Source organism: Gorilla gorilla, chromosome 9 (genome assembly GCF_029281585.2).
Source record: "Gorilla gorilla gorilla isolate KB3781 chromosome 9, NHGRI_mGorGor1-v2.1_pri, whole genome shotgun sequence".
Taxonomy (NCBI): domain Eukaryota; kingdom Metazoa; phylum Chordata; class Mammalia; order Primates; family Hominidae; genus Gorilla; species Gorilla gorilla.
This window is the reverse complement of record NC_073233.2, coordinates 81859166-81875759: the sequence shown is the minus strand read 5'-3', so window position 1 is coordinate 81875759 and position 16594 is coordinate 81859166. Positions and strand designations below refer to the sequence as shown.

At 51.2% G+C, this 16594-nt stretch overlaps 1 protein-coding gene across 2 annotated transcripts; it reads left to right on the top strand.

Moving 5' to 3' along the window:
* The first annotated feature begins 4564 nt into the window (after nt 1-4564).
* Nucleotides 4565-13427, top strand: UCP2 (uncoupling protein 2). Of its 2 annotated transcripts, none has more exons than XM_019037375.4 (8): nt 4565-5388; nt 6472-6628; nt 9625-9849; nt 10006-10216; nt 11085-11279; nt 11360-11461; nt 12432-12612; nt 12984-13427. In XM_019037375.4, exons 3-8 carry the CDS (start codon nt 9724-9726, stop codon nt 13096-13098), a joined length of 930 nt encoding a protein of 309 aa, XP_018892920.3. In that variant the 5' UTR covers nt 4565-5388; nt 6472-6628; nt 9625-9723; the 3' UTR covers nt 13099-13427. The 2 variants fall into 2 exon arrangements, with proteins under 2 accessions (XP_018892920.3, XP_055212749.2); XM_055356774.2 differs by having other exon boundaries at nt 4782-4909.
* Nucleotides 13428-16594: the final 3167 nt, after the last annotated feature.

The window sequence follows — 16594 nt, the reverse complement described above, 5'->3', positions numbered from 1 at the left end:
GCCGGGCATGGTGGCTCATGCCTGTAATCCCAACACTTTGGGAGGCCGAGGCGGGTGGATCACCTGAGGTCAGGAGTTCAAGACCAGCCCAGCCAACATGGTGAAACCCTGTCTCTACTAAAAATACAAAAATTAGCTGGGCGTGGTGGCAGGTACCTGTAATCCCAGCTGCTCGGGAGGCTGAGGCAGAAGAATCGCTTGAACCTGGGAGGTGGAGGTTGCAATGAGCCCAGATCATGCCATTGCACTCCAGCCTGGGCAACAAGAGTGAAACTCGGTCTCAAAAAAAAAAAAAGAAAGAAGAAGAAAGAAAACTAGGTGGAGTGTGGTGGCTTGCACCTATAATCCCAGCACTTTGGGAGGCCGAGGTGGGTGGTTCTATTGAGGCTAGGAGTTCGAGATCAACCTGCCAACATGACGAAATCCCACCTCTACTAAAAATACAAAAAATTAGCCCGGCATGGTGTGTGTGCCTGTAATCCTAGCTACTTGGAAGGCTGAGGCAGGAATCGCTTGAACCTGGGGGGCAGAGGTTGCAGTGAGCCGAGATCTTGCCACTGCGCTCCAGGCTGGGCGACACAGCACAACTCTATCTCAAAAAAAAAGAAAACTAATATATCAAAATAATTTCTAGTTAGTTGGGTTCACTCACTTCTTCATTCAATGACTTATTGAATTATCATATATTACTAGTGCTTTTTAATACATACCTTCTACAATTTTTCAACTGAAAATTACTTCATTGATCAGGGCTCTTTAAACTCATCTTCATTTGCATTGTTTTACTAACTATGGTTATTATTCATGTATTAGCACTCTGAGCCTACTGTAATGATGTGTACCTTAATAAAGAACTGAATATTTGTAATGGCTGGCAGTGAATTTAGTAGTTCTTGAATTTAGAGCTCAAAATATGGGAGTAATTTGCTGCTTTATTTCCTTTGAGAGATAATAGAGGAAAAACAGAATCTAATAACAATCAAAGATTTTCAGGAAAGCACTGTAAAACCATATGATCAATTCTAGCTTCTTATGTAAACATGGAAAGATTGCCAGCTGAAGACCTGTCATGCTCTAAGAAGTTGGGGAGAATTTGCATTTTTAGAACTGTGAGCAAAATGAGAACTATTGCTATGTTCATGCTTTATGAATTTAGCTTTATTTCATTCACACAATTCATGGGAAAAAATGCATCTTTTAACTCAGTGTTTTTCAATTCAACTTTTAAAATACAGGAGTGGGCCAGACCCGGTGGCTCACACCTGTAATCTCATCACTTTGGGAGGCCAAGGCAGGTGGACCACAAGGTCAAGAGATAGAGACCATCCTGGCCAACACGGTGAAACCCCATCTCCACTAAAAATACAAAAATTAGCTGGGCATGTTGGCACGTACCTGTAATCCCAGCTACTCGGGAGACTGAGGCAGGAGAATTGCTTGAACCTGGGAGATGGAGGTGGCAGTAAGCCGAGATCGCGCCACTGCACTCCAGCCTGGCGACAGAGCAAGACTCCACCTCAAAAAACAAACAAACAAACAAACAAAAAAACCAGGATGTGTTACCAAGGAAAATTCATTTACAATGGTTAATTACGTGACAAACATGTCAAGTAATTCCATCTGGCTTTGTGTCACCATTTCCCCACCCTTTTTTCAGAAACCAAAACCAAGAAGAAGAAGAACAAACATCAAAATGGACATGGAAATTAACAAATATATGATTCAATTTAATCTCCTAAGAGGTTTTTTAAAATTATTTTATTTTGAGACGGAGTCTTGCTCTGTCGCCAGGCTGGAGTGCAGTGGCACGATCTCAGCTCACTGCAACCTCCATCTCCCAGGTTCAAGTGATTCTCCTGCTTCAGCCTCCCAAGTAGCTGGAACTACAGGCAAGCACCACCACACCCAGCTAATGTTTGTATTTTTGGTAGAGATGGGGTTTCACCATGTTGGCCAGGATGGTCTCGATCTCTTGACCTCATGATCCACCCGCCTTGGCCTCCCAAAGTGCTGGGATTACAGGTATTTTTTATTTTTTTTTGAGACAGGGTCACCCTGTCACCCAGGCTGGAGTGTAGTGGCACAATCATGGCTCACGGCAGCCTCAACCTCCCAGGCTCAGGTGATCCTCCATGTCAGCCTCCCAAGTAGCTGGAACTACAGGTGTGCAACACCATGCCCAGCTAATTTTTGTATTTTTTGTAGAGACAGGGATTTGCCATGTTGGCCAGGCTGGTCTTCAACTCCTGGCCTCAAGTGATCCACCCATCTCAACCTCCCAAAGTGCTGGGATTACAGGCGTGAGCCACCGTGCCCCATCTCATCTGCTAAGTGGGTTTAAAGAAATTCAGTTTCATGTCAATTTTTAAAATGTATGGTCATCAAATTCGACTTCTTTTTAAAAATGCAATCAGATAATTGTATACTTGTTTGATGAGGGGAGGAAAGTTAATATAGCCAATCTACTCAATATTTTTAGCAGAAATTATCAGAGACTAAGGAAATGTTTAAGTTTTTCTCATGTTGGTTTTAATTACCTAATGTTTTCAGTTTTCTCTTTCATTCTTGTGTCTTTTTTTCGTTTTCAGTGTTTCAAATACAGTTTGTATTTAAAGATTTAGAAGTTCCAAAACTGTAAGCACAGTGGATTGTTTCCTGGGATGATGTTAAAATTATACAACAAAATATATGAAACTTTGTCAATTTGGTTATTGGCACATACAAAATATTTACAAATAAACGTGTGTGTGTGTGCGTGTACACACAATTCAATGAAATAGATGTGAAACAAGTTTTCTTTTTTTTTTTTTTTTGAGACAGAGTCTTGCTCTGTCGCCCAGGCTGCAGTGCAATGTCGCAGTCTCAGCTCACTGCAACCTCTGCCTCCCGGGTTCAAGCGATTCTCCTGCCTCAGCCTCCCGAGTAGCTGGGACTACAGGCACCTACCACCACTCCCAGCTAATTTTTGTGTTTTTAGTAGAGACAGGGTTTCACCATGTTGGCCAGGCTAGTCTCCAACTCCTGACCTCAGGTGATCTGCCCGCCTCAGCCTCCCAAACTGCTGGGATTGCAGGCATGAGCCACCTCACCTGGCTACAAGTTTTCAAAATACAGTTATCTGTACCCATACATTCTCCAGTTTGTCCACAGGACATCTTATGACTTGGGCAAGCTGCTAAAAATCCAAGGGTGCAGCGTTTGTATGTCTATAGGATTGCTCAGATCTGCCCCCACCCTAAAATAATTTAAGAGAATTTCTTGAAGCCAGGCACAGTGGCTCACACCTGTAATTCCAGTACTGTGAGAGTCCGAGGTCAGAGGACTGCTTGAGGCCAGGAGTTCAAGAGCAGCCTGGACAACACAGGGAGACCTGTCACTACAAAGAATAAATAAATTAGCCAGGCTTAGCGGCTCATCCCTGTGGTCCCAGCTACTAGGGAGGCAGAAGTAGGACTGCTTGTCCTAGGAGGTCAAGACTGCAGTGAGCTGAGACCCAGCCACCTGCATTCCAGCCTGGGCAACAAAAAGAGACCTTGTCTCAAAAAATAAGTTAAATAAATAAATAATAAAAATAGTTTAAACCCTAAACACATCTTCTTTTTCAAAGAGGACTTCTTAAGGACTTCATGCTGCGTCCTGTTGATCTCCACTTCCCTTTTTCAGCGTCCACACTTTTAACAGTCTCTTTTGCCAAGGATAATAAGTACATAGTTTCTGGAATCCAGATTCTTCCCTGTTTGGACAGACAGGGGGACAATTTTTGGTCTGCAGGCCTTTGCATCTGTTCTGCTATTGCTCAGCAATCTCACAGCAAATTTGCCGAGCCTCTCCGGAATGCACAGCCAGACAGAGCTCAGCGCAAAAGCTAGAGAACCTGGCGGAGGGAGACTCACAGTGCCACAAAAAAACTTTATCTTTTCTTTTTTTGTTTGTTTTCTTTCTTTCTCTTTCTTTCTTGTCTTTCTGTCTTTCCTCTCTCTCTCTCTGTCTTTCTTTCCTCTCTTTCTTTCTTTTTTCCTACATGGCAAGATCTCCTCATGGCAGAAATAATCTGCCTTGACTTCTGTTTCCACGCTGCTTCTGCCAGGACCATGCGCTCGGCGTGTTTTTCTTTCCGCTATAATTATCCAGGCCCATCCCAGCTCTGGTCCCCTCAGCTGTTCCCTGGCAGTCCCTTCTGCTGGTGAAAACACATATGGCGCCGGCCTGACCAGGGTGTAAGGGCTCGCCACTGTGTGATTATCAGGCAGATGACTGAACGTCTTTGGGACTCCGTTTCCTCATTGTAAAATGGAGGTTAATACCAGCCTTCTTCTACTCCCCAAACGCACGTGTTTGTCCCGGCCAGAGGGCCCAATTGTTGGCTGTTCACGCGTCAGTTACCCCCACAGGACGGGTCAGCCAATTAAAGGCGAACCAGGCCCGGTCCATCTCCTGACTCCTTTTCTCATCCCAGGGCTAGACAGGCAGCTGGCCTGGGCCGGGCTCTGCCTTGTCACGTGCGGGGGCCGGCCCGTTTGCTCGTCTGTGTATAGGAGCGTGAGGTCACGCTGGGTGCTCCCGCCCCGCCGGGGCCTTTAATGTCCCTGGTCCCTAAACGCCAGGCCGCTCCACCGGGGGAGAAGGCGCGAACCCCAGCCGAGCCCAACGGCCGTTGTCGGTTGCCGGGCCACCTGTTGCTGCAGTTCTGATTGGTTCCTTCCCCCGACAACGCGGCGGCTGTAACCAATCGACAGCGAGGCCGGTCGCGAGGCCCCGTCCCGCCCTGCAGGAGCCAGCCGCGCGCTCGCTCGCAGGAGGGTGGGTAGTTTGCCCAGCGTGGGGGGGCTGGGCCCATAAAAGAGGAAGTGCACTTAGACACGGCCCCGCTGGACGCTGTTAGAAACCGTCCTGGCTGGGACGGCAAGAGGTGTGTGACTAGACAAGACTCGTTTCTGGCGGTCAGTCTTGCCATCCTCACAGAGGTTGGCGGCCCGAGAGAGTGTGAGGCAGAGGCGGGGAGTGGCAAGGGAGTGACCATCTCGGGGAACGAAGGAGTAAACGCAGTTATGGGACGCACGGAAACGGGAGTAGAGAAAGTCATGGAGAGAACCGTAGGCGGGGCGGTCCCCGCGGAAAGGCGGCTGCTCCAGGGTCTCCGCACCCAAGTAGGAGCTGGCAGGCCCGGCCCCGCCCCGCAGGCCGCACCCCGGGCCCCGCCCCCGAGGCTTAAGCCGCGCCGCCGCCTGCGCGGAGCCACACTGCGAAGCCACACTGCGAAGACCCACTGCGAAGCCCAGCTGCGCGCGCCTTGGGTTTGACTGTCCACGCTCGCCCGGCTCGTCCGACGCGCCCTCCGCCAGCCGACAGACACAGCCGCACGCACTGCCGTGTTCTCCCTGCGGCTCGGTGAGCCTGGCCCCAGCCCTGCGCCTTCTGCGCCCCCCACGCTTGTTCTGCGTGCGCTGCCCGCTCTTCCATTTACCTTCTCTCCCACCCAAGTTTGTACTCTTTTCTTTCTTTTGGTTTTATTTTTTGTTTTTGTTTGTTTGTTTGAGACAGGCTCTCGCTCTCCCAGGCTGGAGTGCAGTGGCGCGATTTCGGCTCACTGCAGCCTCCACCTCCCTGGTTCAAGCGATCCGCCTGCCGAGTAGCTGGGATTACAGGCGCCCGCCACCACGCCTGGCTAATTTTTGTGTTTTGTAGAGATGGGGTTTCGCCATGTTGGCCAGGCTGGCCTCGAACTGCTGAGCTCAAGCGATCCGCCCGCCTCGGCCTCACAAAGTCCTAGAATTTTAGGCATGAGCCGCCGGGTCCGGCCTGTGCTAATCCTTTCTGTCCTTGGTTCTTTATTTCTCTTCTCTCTTTTTCTTAGTCCCTTTTGTTCTTTCCCTCTCCCGTTAGTTGGCTGTCGTTTGAGCTTCCACCTTTTCACTCCCTCCTTTCCTCCACGATGCCCAGCCCTGCCTTGGATGGGGACCATCAGCGATGACCACAATGACCTCTCCCTTACCAGGCAGCTCCAGGCAGTGTTCCTGCACCGCCTTTCCCAGGGCTTGGGGGCTTTTTCTAGTGGGCTTTGAGCTGCTCGATCTGGCCTCTGCAGGGCCGGCTCCCAGCCCTTCCAACCTCCTCACAGCCCGACCTGGGACCTAGCCAATTCCCGGAGAGTCTCTGTCCCATCGTGACCCCCTCACAACTCTCCCACTCACCAAAGTCTGATGACTGTGCTAGGGGGTGCTTATCTAGAGTACTGAGTGTTACAAAAGCAGAAGTCTGGATGAGAGCCAATTTGTGATATTAAGCAGGTGGGGTGGGGGTGGGGAGTGTACCTAGGTTCATTTTCCGCCCTGCTTTTCCCCTTTCCAGTGTGTGCACTTAACCAGTCTCTGGGCCCTGTTCCCCATCCCCCTCCAAGGCATGGACTGGGTGGGCTTGTGTGTCTTGGGGCAGGTGGCCCTTTCTAAACTCTCTGCCTTTGCTCACCCACAGGACACATAGTATGACCATTAGGTGTTTCGTCTCCCACCCATTTTCTATGGAAAACCAAGGGGATCGGGCCATGATAGCCACTGGCAGCTTTGAAGAACGGGACACCTTTAGAGAAGCTTGATCTTGGAGGCCTCACCGTGAGACCTTACAAAGCCGGGTAAGAGTCCAGTCCAAGGAAGAGGTCTCTTGCTGCCTCCTAACCCTGTGGTCTAGGGGCAGGATTCAGCAGGGCATAACAAAAATAATTACCATCCCCACCCCCGACAGTGAAGTGGCTCTTTCCAGTTCACAGAGCACTCTCACACCTCCCCGCTCTCATTCTGGCCCTTCAGCTGACTCGGACAAGCCAAGGATCTTGGTCCCCATTTTATAAAGGAGAAAACTGGGGCCCACGTGTAACAGTGATTGGCCCCAGGTTATCCCAGGAGCCAGCAGAAGAGCTAGGACAGGAACCTATTGTTCTAACTTCATATTGATGCTAGCTTTTGACTATCCCTGAAACCGAGATTGGTAATCAGCCTGGCTCTGAAACTGGTTATTTGCTGGGGACTGTAAAATAGGATTAACTATTTCTAGGCCTGCATTTTAATTGCTGTTAGTAGGGCCACCTTACCCACCCTCTGAAGGACCTGACTTGGCAAGCCCAAGGCAACATTCAGAATATGGCAGCTGAACCTCTGTGCACTTGTCTTTGGGCAGCAGCTGGGTCTTATTCTTCTCTGGCCTTCACAACATCCTGCAACCCAGCTCAAGGTCAGGAATGTGATAGACTCATGTCATCATATCTCTGATGCCCAGAGAAGGGATACCATTTGCCTGAGCCTTCTCAGGACTGTTAATCAGCCTGTGAGAACTTTCCTTGTGAAAGGCCCTGTCTGTGCCTGGGGCTGAGAAAACAGCAGGAAGGAACTGAGGAGCTGGGCAGCAGTGCAAAGCAAATACTACCAGCTTTGGTGCCTGTAAGTGTGGCTCTTACTCATCTCACATGGAAGTAAGGGCAGCCACCTTGCAGGGCTGCTCTGAGGATTGAGCTAATACAGTGCCCTGGGCGTTGGGGTGGGGAAAGTTGTGGAGCACCTCCTGGGGGAAGGGGGTGTCAGAGCAGGGAATCTGGGGAGTCCGAGGGCACCTTCATCAACCCAATCTGTCATTTGAGCACCAGTCTTCACTGAGCCTCGTGGGCAAGCTGGAGGGAAACAGGAATAAGGTCAGGCCCTGTTCTGTAGATCCCAGTGTAGTTGCTATGGTGAGTATCTTCATTTCCCTGCTTGCCCCAGCCACCTGGAGTGAGAAGCCCAAGAGGAAGCTGGGTGAGCTGTTTGTTTCCATGGGTCTCTGTGTTCACAGCTGACTCCCTTCATCAGCCAGCCCTTTCACCTGAGCCCCAGCAACAAAGGCAGTCAGGCGGGGCTCAAAGCAGCTGCTCCAATGAAGTCAAAGAAATAAGCTCAGGGGAAGAAGCGGGTCACCCTCCCCCACTAGGGTGCTGGGCTCACTTCCTCCTGGGGCAGTGGAGGAGGGTGTGGTTCCAACTCAGAACAAAATGGGGCTTTTGGTTTACTTTATCACTCTTCACAGCTCTGACCTGGACCCCTCATCCCTGCCTGTCTTGTGGTGTAAGTGTGGATCCCCCTAAGTTGGAGGAAAGGAAACTGGCCCAAACAAAAAGGAGAGCAGTTTTCTCTGCATCACATGGTAGGCCAGGAGGAGTCTAATGCCCCAGAGTTTACTCTCAGCCCCCAAAATCACCTAGCTAAATGTTACCTTATCTAAGAAGTCCTTGGGTTTTTTTGGGGTTTTTTTTTTTTTTTTGAGACAAGGTCTCACTCTCTCACCCAGACTGGAGCACAGTGGCACAATCACAGCTCGCTGCAGCCTCAACCTCCTGGGCTCAAGCAATCGTCCCAAGTAGCTGGGACTATAGGTCTGCACCACCATGTCCAGCTGATTTATTTTTATTTATATTTTTTAGACAGGGTCTCATTATGTTGCCCTGGCTGGTCTTGAACTCCTGGGTTCAAGCAGTCCTCCCACCTCTGCCTCCCAAAGTGCTAGGTTTTTGTTTGTTTGTTTGTTTGTTTTTTGAAACAGAGTCTTGCTCTGTCGCCTAGGCTGGAGTGCAGTGGCACAATCTCGGCTACTGCAGCCTCCCCCTCCTGGGTTCAAGTGATTCTCCTGCCTCAGCCTCCTAAGTAGCTGGGAATACAGGCGTGTGCCAACACACCCAGCTAATTTTTGTATTTTTAGCGGAGATGGGGTTTTGCCATGTTGGCCAAGCTGGTCTCAAACTCCTGACCTCAGGTGATTCGCTCGCCTCAGCCTCCCAAAGTGCTGGGTTTACAGGCGTGAGCCACCACACCCAGCCCAAGAAGTCTTTTCTGATCACCCCACTCTTCCTGATCTCCCAATGGCATTAGTTGTTCCCTCCTTTGCATTTTGAGAGTATGTCCTGTAAGCCCCAAATGCAGCTTGAATCATCTGCCCATCCACCCCCTGTGCCCAACAATAAGCCTCCTCTAGGGTAGATACTATCTCCTGCATCTCAGTGAACCACTGCCCAGCAAAGCAGTCTTGCTAAAACAATGACTCTAGAGATCCTAAGCTGTGTGGGAACTGGAGGAGAGAATTAGACTGATGGTCTGGGAAGGGATTGAATTAGTCATCTTGTACCTTTTCTTCATGACTTAAGTTCCAGACCTGTAGCAACCATTCCTGCTTAGACATCCAGAACATAAGCCTGTGGGTCTGTGCCTGTTGGGTCTTAGTCTGGGTGAAACTTTTCTCCACTTCTGTCAGCTCTCCAGATGAACCACAGAAGCAGGAATGTGGGCATCATCAGTGAAATCTCTGCATCCAGCAGACAAAGGGCTGGTCCAGTGGCTGTTTATGAGGTAGCGCTAGGAGAGCTCTGATCCAGACTCTCCCTGCAGTGAAAGGGAGGGAGCCCTTCATGAAGTATTGACTGCTTGAGCAGGAATTGCTTCACCAGCACCTAACTAAGTGCCTCTCGAGCTCACATCGGTTTTCCCTCATGAGGCCACTTGGAGTCTTGCTGAGGGACTTGGTGCTATTGGGGAAGGTGGGTTTGGGGATGGTGAGCAGGGAGGGCCTGGGGACATTGTGGCTAATGGGGCTCTTCTCCTCTTGGCTTAGATTCCGGCAGAGTTCCTCTATCTCGTCTTGTTGCTGATTAAAGGTGCCCCTGTCTCCAGTTTTTCTCCATCTCCTGGGAGGTAGCAGGAAATCAGCATCATGGTTGGGTTCAAGGCCACAGATGTGCCCCCTACTGCCACTGTGAAGTTTCTTGGGGCTGGCACAGCTGCCTGCATCGCAGATCTCATCACCTTTCCTCTGGATACTGCTAAAGTCCGGTTACAGGTGAGGGGATGAAGCCTGGGGGTCTTGATGGTGTCTACTCTGTTCCCTCCCCAAAGACACAGACCCCTCAAAGGCCAGTGTTTGGAGCATCGAGATGACTGGAGGTGGGAAGGGCAACATGCTAATCCCTGTAGCTACCCTGTTTTGGCCTTGCAGATCCAAGGAGAAAGTCAGGGGCCAGTGCGCGCTACAGCCAGCGCCCAGTACCGCGGTGTGATGGGCACCATTCTGACCATGGTGCGTACTGAGGGCCCCCGAAGCCTCTACAATGGGCTGGTTGCCGGCCTGCAGCGCCAAATGAGCTTTGCCTCTGTCCGCATCGGCCTGTATGATTCTGTCAAACAGTTCTACACCAAGGGCTCTGAGCGTGAGTATGGAGCAAGGGTGTAGGCCCCTAGGCCCTTTTTTCTCAGTGATGATTGATCTTAGTTCATTCAGCCGTATAGTTTTTTAGGCCCCACGATCCCTAGGAAGATCAGGGGAACAGAGAACTAGAAGGGGCCCTGGTCCTCCACATAGTTCCCGAGCACCTGGGCTATACCAGGCTCTGAGCAGGGCGTCATCCCATCACAGTCTTCAACACCACCTTGGGAGTAGGTAGTATCATCCCAGTGTTATAGAAGAAGAGACTGAGGTGGGAAGGCAGTGGGTAGAGTGGGGACTTGGCCAAGGGCACACAGTAGAGAGCCAGAAAACACACAGTAGAGAGCCAGGACACTCGTCTCTAAGGTCAGCGTTCTTCCCTTTCACCTCCTTAGTATGCCATGCCAACCCTCCATTTTACACATGAAGAAACAGAGCCCCAAACAAAAGGTTGTCTTTCCCAGATCACATGGCAGGAAGAAGTAAAGCTGACCTGAGATCCCAAGTCTTAGGAATCCCAGTCCTCAGAAAGCCACTTCTCTCTGAGCCTTGGTTTTCACATTTGTCAGATGGAAATGATTGTGATTTCTCAGGGCTGTTGAGCAGGTAAATGAAAATGTTTTATGAAAGAAAGCACCAAGTTTCATTTTGGTCTTAGCCCTTGCTATGTCCCTAGCAAGAAGTAGATATTCATAGGGATATTTTGTTTGATGCGAGGAGTTCTTACAGCAAGAGCTTGTAGAAGGCCAAAAGCTTCCGGATTCTATTCCCAAAAGCAGGAGATGACAGTGACAGGGTGATTTTGGTGAGGAGAGATGAGGTAGAAAATGAGTGCAAGCCCGCTGGCCACTGACCCCATGGCTCGCCCACAGATACCAGCATTGGGAGCCGCCTCCTAGCAGGCAGCACCACAGGTGCCCTGGCTGTGGCTGTGGCCCAGCCCACGGATGTGGTAAAGGTCCGATTCCAAGCTCAGGCCCGGGCTGGAGGTGGTCGGAGATACCAAAGCACCGTCAATGCCTACAAGACCATTGCCCGAGAGGAAGGGTTCCGGGGCCTCTGGAAAGGTGTGTACCAGTTGTTTTCCCTTCCCCTTTTCCTCCTCCCCAATACTCTGGTCTCACCCAGGATCTTCCTCCTCCTACAGGGACCTCTCCCAATGTTGCTCGTAATGCCATTGTCAACTGTGCTGAGCTGGTGACCTATGACCTCATCAAGGATGCCCTCCTGAAAGCCAACCTCATGACAGGTGAGTCATGAGGTAGACGGTGCTGGGTCTCACCCTTCCCCCATGCCAGGAGCAGGTGCGGGGGTCTAGCTGACACCAGAAGACCACATCTTTTCATCTTATTTGCCCTTTGCAGGGAGAGTAAGATTATATCTCTTACCTGCCATATTGAAGCCAACTGGGATGAAGCTCCCACTTTGCACATTGAGGAACTGAGGCTAGATTGGCAAAATGACTCTTTCAGGTCCTCAGAAGAGGTCTCAGCTGGAGTCCCTGTCTGTTTTTGTTTTTTTGTTTGTTTGTTTTTTGTTTTTTTTTGAGATAGAGTCTCACTCTGTTACCCGTGTAATCTCGGCTCACTGCAACCTTCTCCTCCTGGGTTCAAGCGATTCTTGTGCCTCAGCCTCCCGAGTAGCTGGGATTACAGGTGTGCACCAGCACGCTGGCTAATTTTTGTATTTTTAGTAGAGATGGAGTTTCACCATGTTAGCCAGGCTGGTCTCGAACTCCTGGCCTCAAGTGATCTGCCCACCTTGGCCTCCCAATGTGCTGGGATTACAGGTGTGAGCCTCTGCGCCCCATCCTCTTGTTTGTTTTTTGAGACAGGGTCTTGCTCTGTTGCCCAGGCTGGAGTGCAGTGGGGTGATTAATGGCTCATTGCAGCCTCGACCTCCCTGACTCAAGCAATCCTCCCACCTCAGCCTCCTGAGTAGCTGGGGCTGACTACAGGCATGCACACTGTGCCTGGCTAATTTTTGTATTTTGTAGAGACAGGGTTTTTGCCATGTTACCCAGTCTGGTCTTGAACTCCTGGGCTCAAGTGATCCACCCACCTCGGCCTCCAAAAGTCCTGGATTACAGGCATGAGACATTGTGCCCAGCCTCTCTGTCTCTTTAAAATCATGAAAACTCGTAGCTACTTAAGTAATTCTCCTTCCTTCTGGAATGATGGGTGAAGATCTTGACTGCCTTGCCTGCTCCTCCTTGGCAGATGACCTCCCTTGCCACTTCACTTCTGCCTTTGGGGCAGGCTTCTGCACCACTGTCATCGCCTCCCCTGTAGACGTGGTCAAGACGAGATACATGAACTCTGCTCTGGGCCAGTACAGCAGCGCTGGCCACTGTGCCCTTAGCATGCTCCAGAAGGAGGGGCCCCGAGCCTTCTACAAAGGGTGAGCCTCTGGTCCCCCCCACCCAGTTCAGGCCTCTTGGCTATGCATGTCTATCGTGGGTGGGAGAGAACCACCTGGAAGTGAGTAGCAGCCACGTGTCAGGCTATTTCTGATCCTGGTCCTGGCATTTCACCAGCATTCACCTATCCCCTTAATTCCTTCCTCCCAGAATTGCTACCATCACTATTTATTAGGTGTTAAATGGAGACTCAAAGGGAATTCATGCTTATAGCCAAGCAGCTGTGAGCTCAGTTCATTGAGTCCTCCCAGCCTCCTTTGGGACAGAGCAACTGGGTTGGATTGAATACCAGGCCCAGTGAGGGAAGTGGGAGGTGGAGGTGCCCCCATGACCTGTGATTTTTCTCCTCTAGGTTCATGCCCTCCTTTCTCCGCTTGGGTTCCTGGAACGTGGTGATGTTCGTCACCTATGAGCAGCTGAAACGGGCCCTCATGGCTGCCTGCACTTCCCGAAAGGCTCCCTTCTGAGCCTCTCCTGCTGCTGACCTGATCACCTCTGGCTTTGTCTCTAGCCGGGCCATGCTTTCCTTTTCTTCCTTCTTTCCCTTCCCTCCTTCCCTCTTTCCCCACCTCTTCCTTCCGCTCCTTTACCCACCACCTTCCCTTTTTCTACATTCTCATCTACTCATTGTCTCAGTGCTGGTGGAGTTGACATTCGACAGTGTGGGAGGCCTCATACCAGCCAGGATCCCAAGCGTCCCGTCGCTTGGAAAGTTCAGCCAGAATCTTCATCCTGCCCCCCACAGCCCAGCCTAGCCCACTTGTCATCCATAAAGCAAGCTCAACCTTGGCGTCTCCTCCCTCTCTTGTAGCTGTTACCAGAGGTCTTGGTCCAGTGGCCTTTTTGGTACCTGGTGGGCAGGGGAGGAATCACCTGACTTTGAAAATGGGTGTGATCCACCTTCCACCTCCAGCATCCAATCTGAAGCCCGTGTAGGTCATCTGGTCCATTTCTCTCTAGACCCAGGCCCTGTACTAACATGGGGAGTTCAGGAGCCACCTGAGAGACAGCAGTGCCTCCCCTTCCTTTGCCGGGCCACTTGAGCTCTTACTCAGAATCTGGTACTCTAGTGCCTGCCATCCCAACCCCCCACCCCAGCCGCAGGCCTGTTTATCTGCACAACAAGAGTGCTCCTGTGTGCCCTGCATCTCCTGCAGTTCCAGAGGAACATGAGACTCTTAGATGCTGTTGACTTTATTTTATTCCATTTTACAAATGGAAGGAAGACCCACCTCCCCCAGAGTCCCAGACCTTGTGAGAACAAGTCAGCCTCCTTCCACCCTCCACAGCCACAGCCACACCCACAGAGGAAATGTTACTGAACTGGGTGGAGCAGGCCCTGACTCCACAGAGGGTGGGTGGAGGCTGCAGGGCAAACATCCGGTCTCTGCCTGAGGATACTTTCCATTTGTGTTTTTTGTTGTTTTGAGACAGAGTCTCACTTGCTGTCACCCAGGCTGGAGTGCAGTGGTGCAGTCTCGGCTCACTGCAACCTCTCCCAGGTTCAGGCGATTCTCCTGCCTCAGCCTCCCAAGTAGCTGGGATTACAGGCATACACCATCACACCTGGCTAATTTTTGTGTTTTTGGTAGAAACGGGGTTTTGCCATGTTGGCCAGGCTGGTCTCAAACTCCTGACCTCAGGTGATCCACCTACCTCAGCCTCCCAAAGTGCTGGGATTACAGGCATGAGCCACTGTGCCTGGCCAGGATATTTTCCATTTGGAGTCTCACCACCACAACCCCCCTCCACCTGCCCCCGCCCCAGCTAGGGATCCAAGGAGGCCGCAAGAAGCCAGGGCTTTGGCTGCACAGGGGTCTCCACTTCTCTGTCCCTGTTCTTATCACCTGCACTCAGAGGCAGGTGGGCAGGGCTACGACAGTTTCAAGGAGTGGAGACTGTGAGGTCCTAGAATCCCAAGGCATCTCCTGTAGGGCTGGGCCCTTAGAATTATGTCACTCAGACCCAGTTTGTAGGTGTCTGAAGAAACTGAGGCCTGACACAGGTGATGCAGGCAAGAACACCCAGAAAGTCCACTACTGAACTGGGACCGGGACCCAGTCCTCCTTCCCCTTGTGGACTCCCCCAGAGACCAGTGCTGGGGTCCTTGGGGAAGCCTGTTTGGCAGCTGTGGAGCTAGGCCCTGAGAACACAACCACCCTCCCTCTTCCTTCAGCCTCAAGCCGCTGAAGCCACTGCTTCTTCGCCTCCTCATTAGCCCAATGGTCAGAGCTGGAGGCTAGACCCTTCAGTGCTTGGGTTGAGGGCCAGCATGTTTGTTAGACTGGTTCTTGGAGAAGGAACGAGGGCCCAGGATTCTTCAGCTTCTTAGTTTTTGACAAATTGAGCTGAGGCCCCCATAGTCCTCGGGAGGGACAGGGTTGAGTGCCATAAGTCGGCAAACCAGGGTAAAGGTGACAGGCAGCCCAGCCAGGCTGCAGGGGGTGGCACATACAGAGGACCTGGCCACTACTTTATGTACCTTCTCACACTAATTCTGTGAGGCAGGCTGTTTGTTAGCTCTGCTCTGGACGGGAAGAAGGAGGGGCAGTTTGGTAGGTGTGTGTCAAAGCTAAACAGGCTGGGTGGGCATGAGCAAGTCAGCTGGTTCATTCAGCAGCCTTAATAGACACGAGGCTACCCAACTTCACTGTGGTTCTGGGCATGGCCTTGGGACAATGAGCAGGGAACAGTTGGTAGGCACCACTGGAAAACATAGCAGTGGGCCTCATTCATTCTGATCACAGGTAGATCACTTCTCTTTGGTCCCCAACCCTTTAATGCCTATTAAGTGGGCATATGATAAGCCCTGCTTTGCCTAATTCAAGGTAGCACTGAAGATCACTAAGGTGATAGGAATCTCCTAAGGGACTTTCAGGCCCAAGACCCAGGCTTCCTTCATGATAAGGAGTAGGCTTTCCTGCTGCCCTGCAGGAGACCTAGAGTTGAAGAATTTCACAGCCCTGCCTCTGCACTCCAATTCAGGGCTTGCCCTCAGAACAGGGCAGCTCTCACCATCCCACTCCACCTGAGTCCTGCCCCAGAATATTTCATGCCTCACCATCTGGTTTCCATGAAAGGCCTGCAAGGTAGGGGCTGTAAGCTTTAAGAAACGGGTTCAGAGAGGTGAAGTGATTTGCCCAAAGGCACACAGCTGGCTAGTAGCACACCGGGGATCCAGAACAGGTGTGTCTGACTCCAAAGCCCACATGCTTTTAACTACTGTGCTGAAATGCTTCCTGGAGCCCTGGTCCCAGAGTCTTCACCTCAAGGTCTTTGGGTAGCTGACTTCATGGTGATTTTTTTTTTAATTTTAAGATGGCGTCTCTTCTGTCGCCCAGGCTGCAGTGCAGTGGCAAGATCTCAGCTCACTGCAACCTCTGCCTCCTGGGTTCAAGTGATTCTCCTGCCTCAGCCTGCCAAGTAGCTGGGATTACAAATGCACACCACCATGCCCGGCTAATTTTTGTATTTTTAGTAGAGACGAAGTTTCACCATGTTGCCCAGGCTGGTCTTGAACTCCTGACCTTGTGATCCACCCGCCTCGGCCTCCCAAAGTGCTGGGATTACAGGCATGAGCCACCGCACCCAGCCCATGGTGATTTTTTCAATGACAAAAGTGCTACTGAACCCCCATTTAAAAAAAAAAAACCTTAAGCTGATGTGATTTGAATGGTGGAGTCCCAAGCAATCTGGAGAACATGGGGCCTTTTCTGGCACCTCTGAAGGCATTCCATGGAATTGGCTGCCTACTCCCCGTAAGCCTGGATCTATCCTCACCCAAGCTCAGACTCTAGAAGGGAGCCTCCCTGGCATGGAAGGGGAGCATAACACACTTGCTGACTACGAGGAGGCAAGTGTGGTCTACGCAGGCCCAGTTGGACCTGGACGCTGGAACTCCAGGCCTTGAGGGCAGCAGTGCTGTTACCCCTTCCTGAATCTAAGCAGTGAGTTCACCAAGCA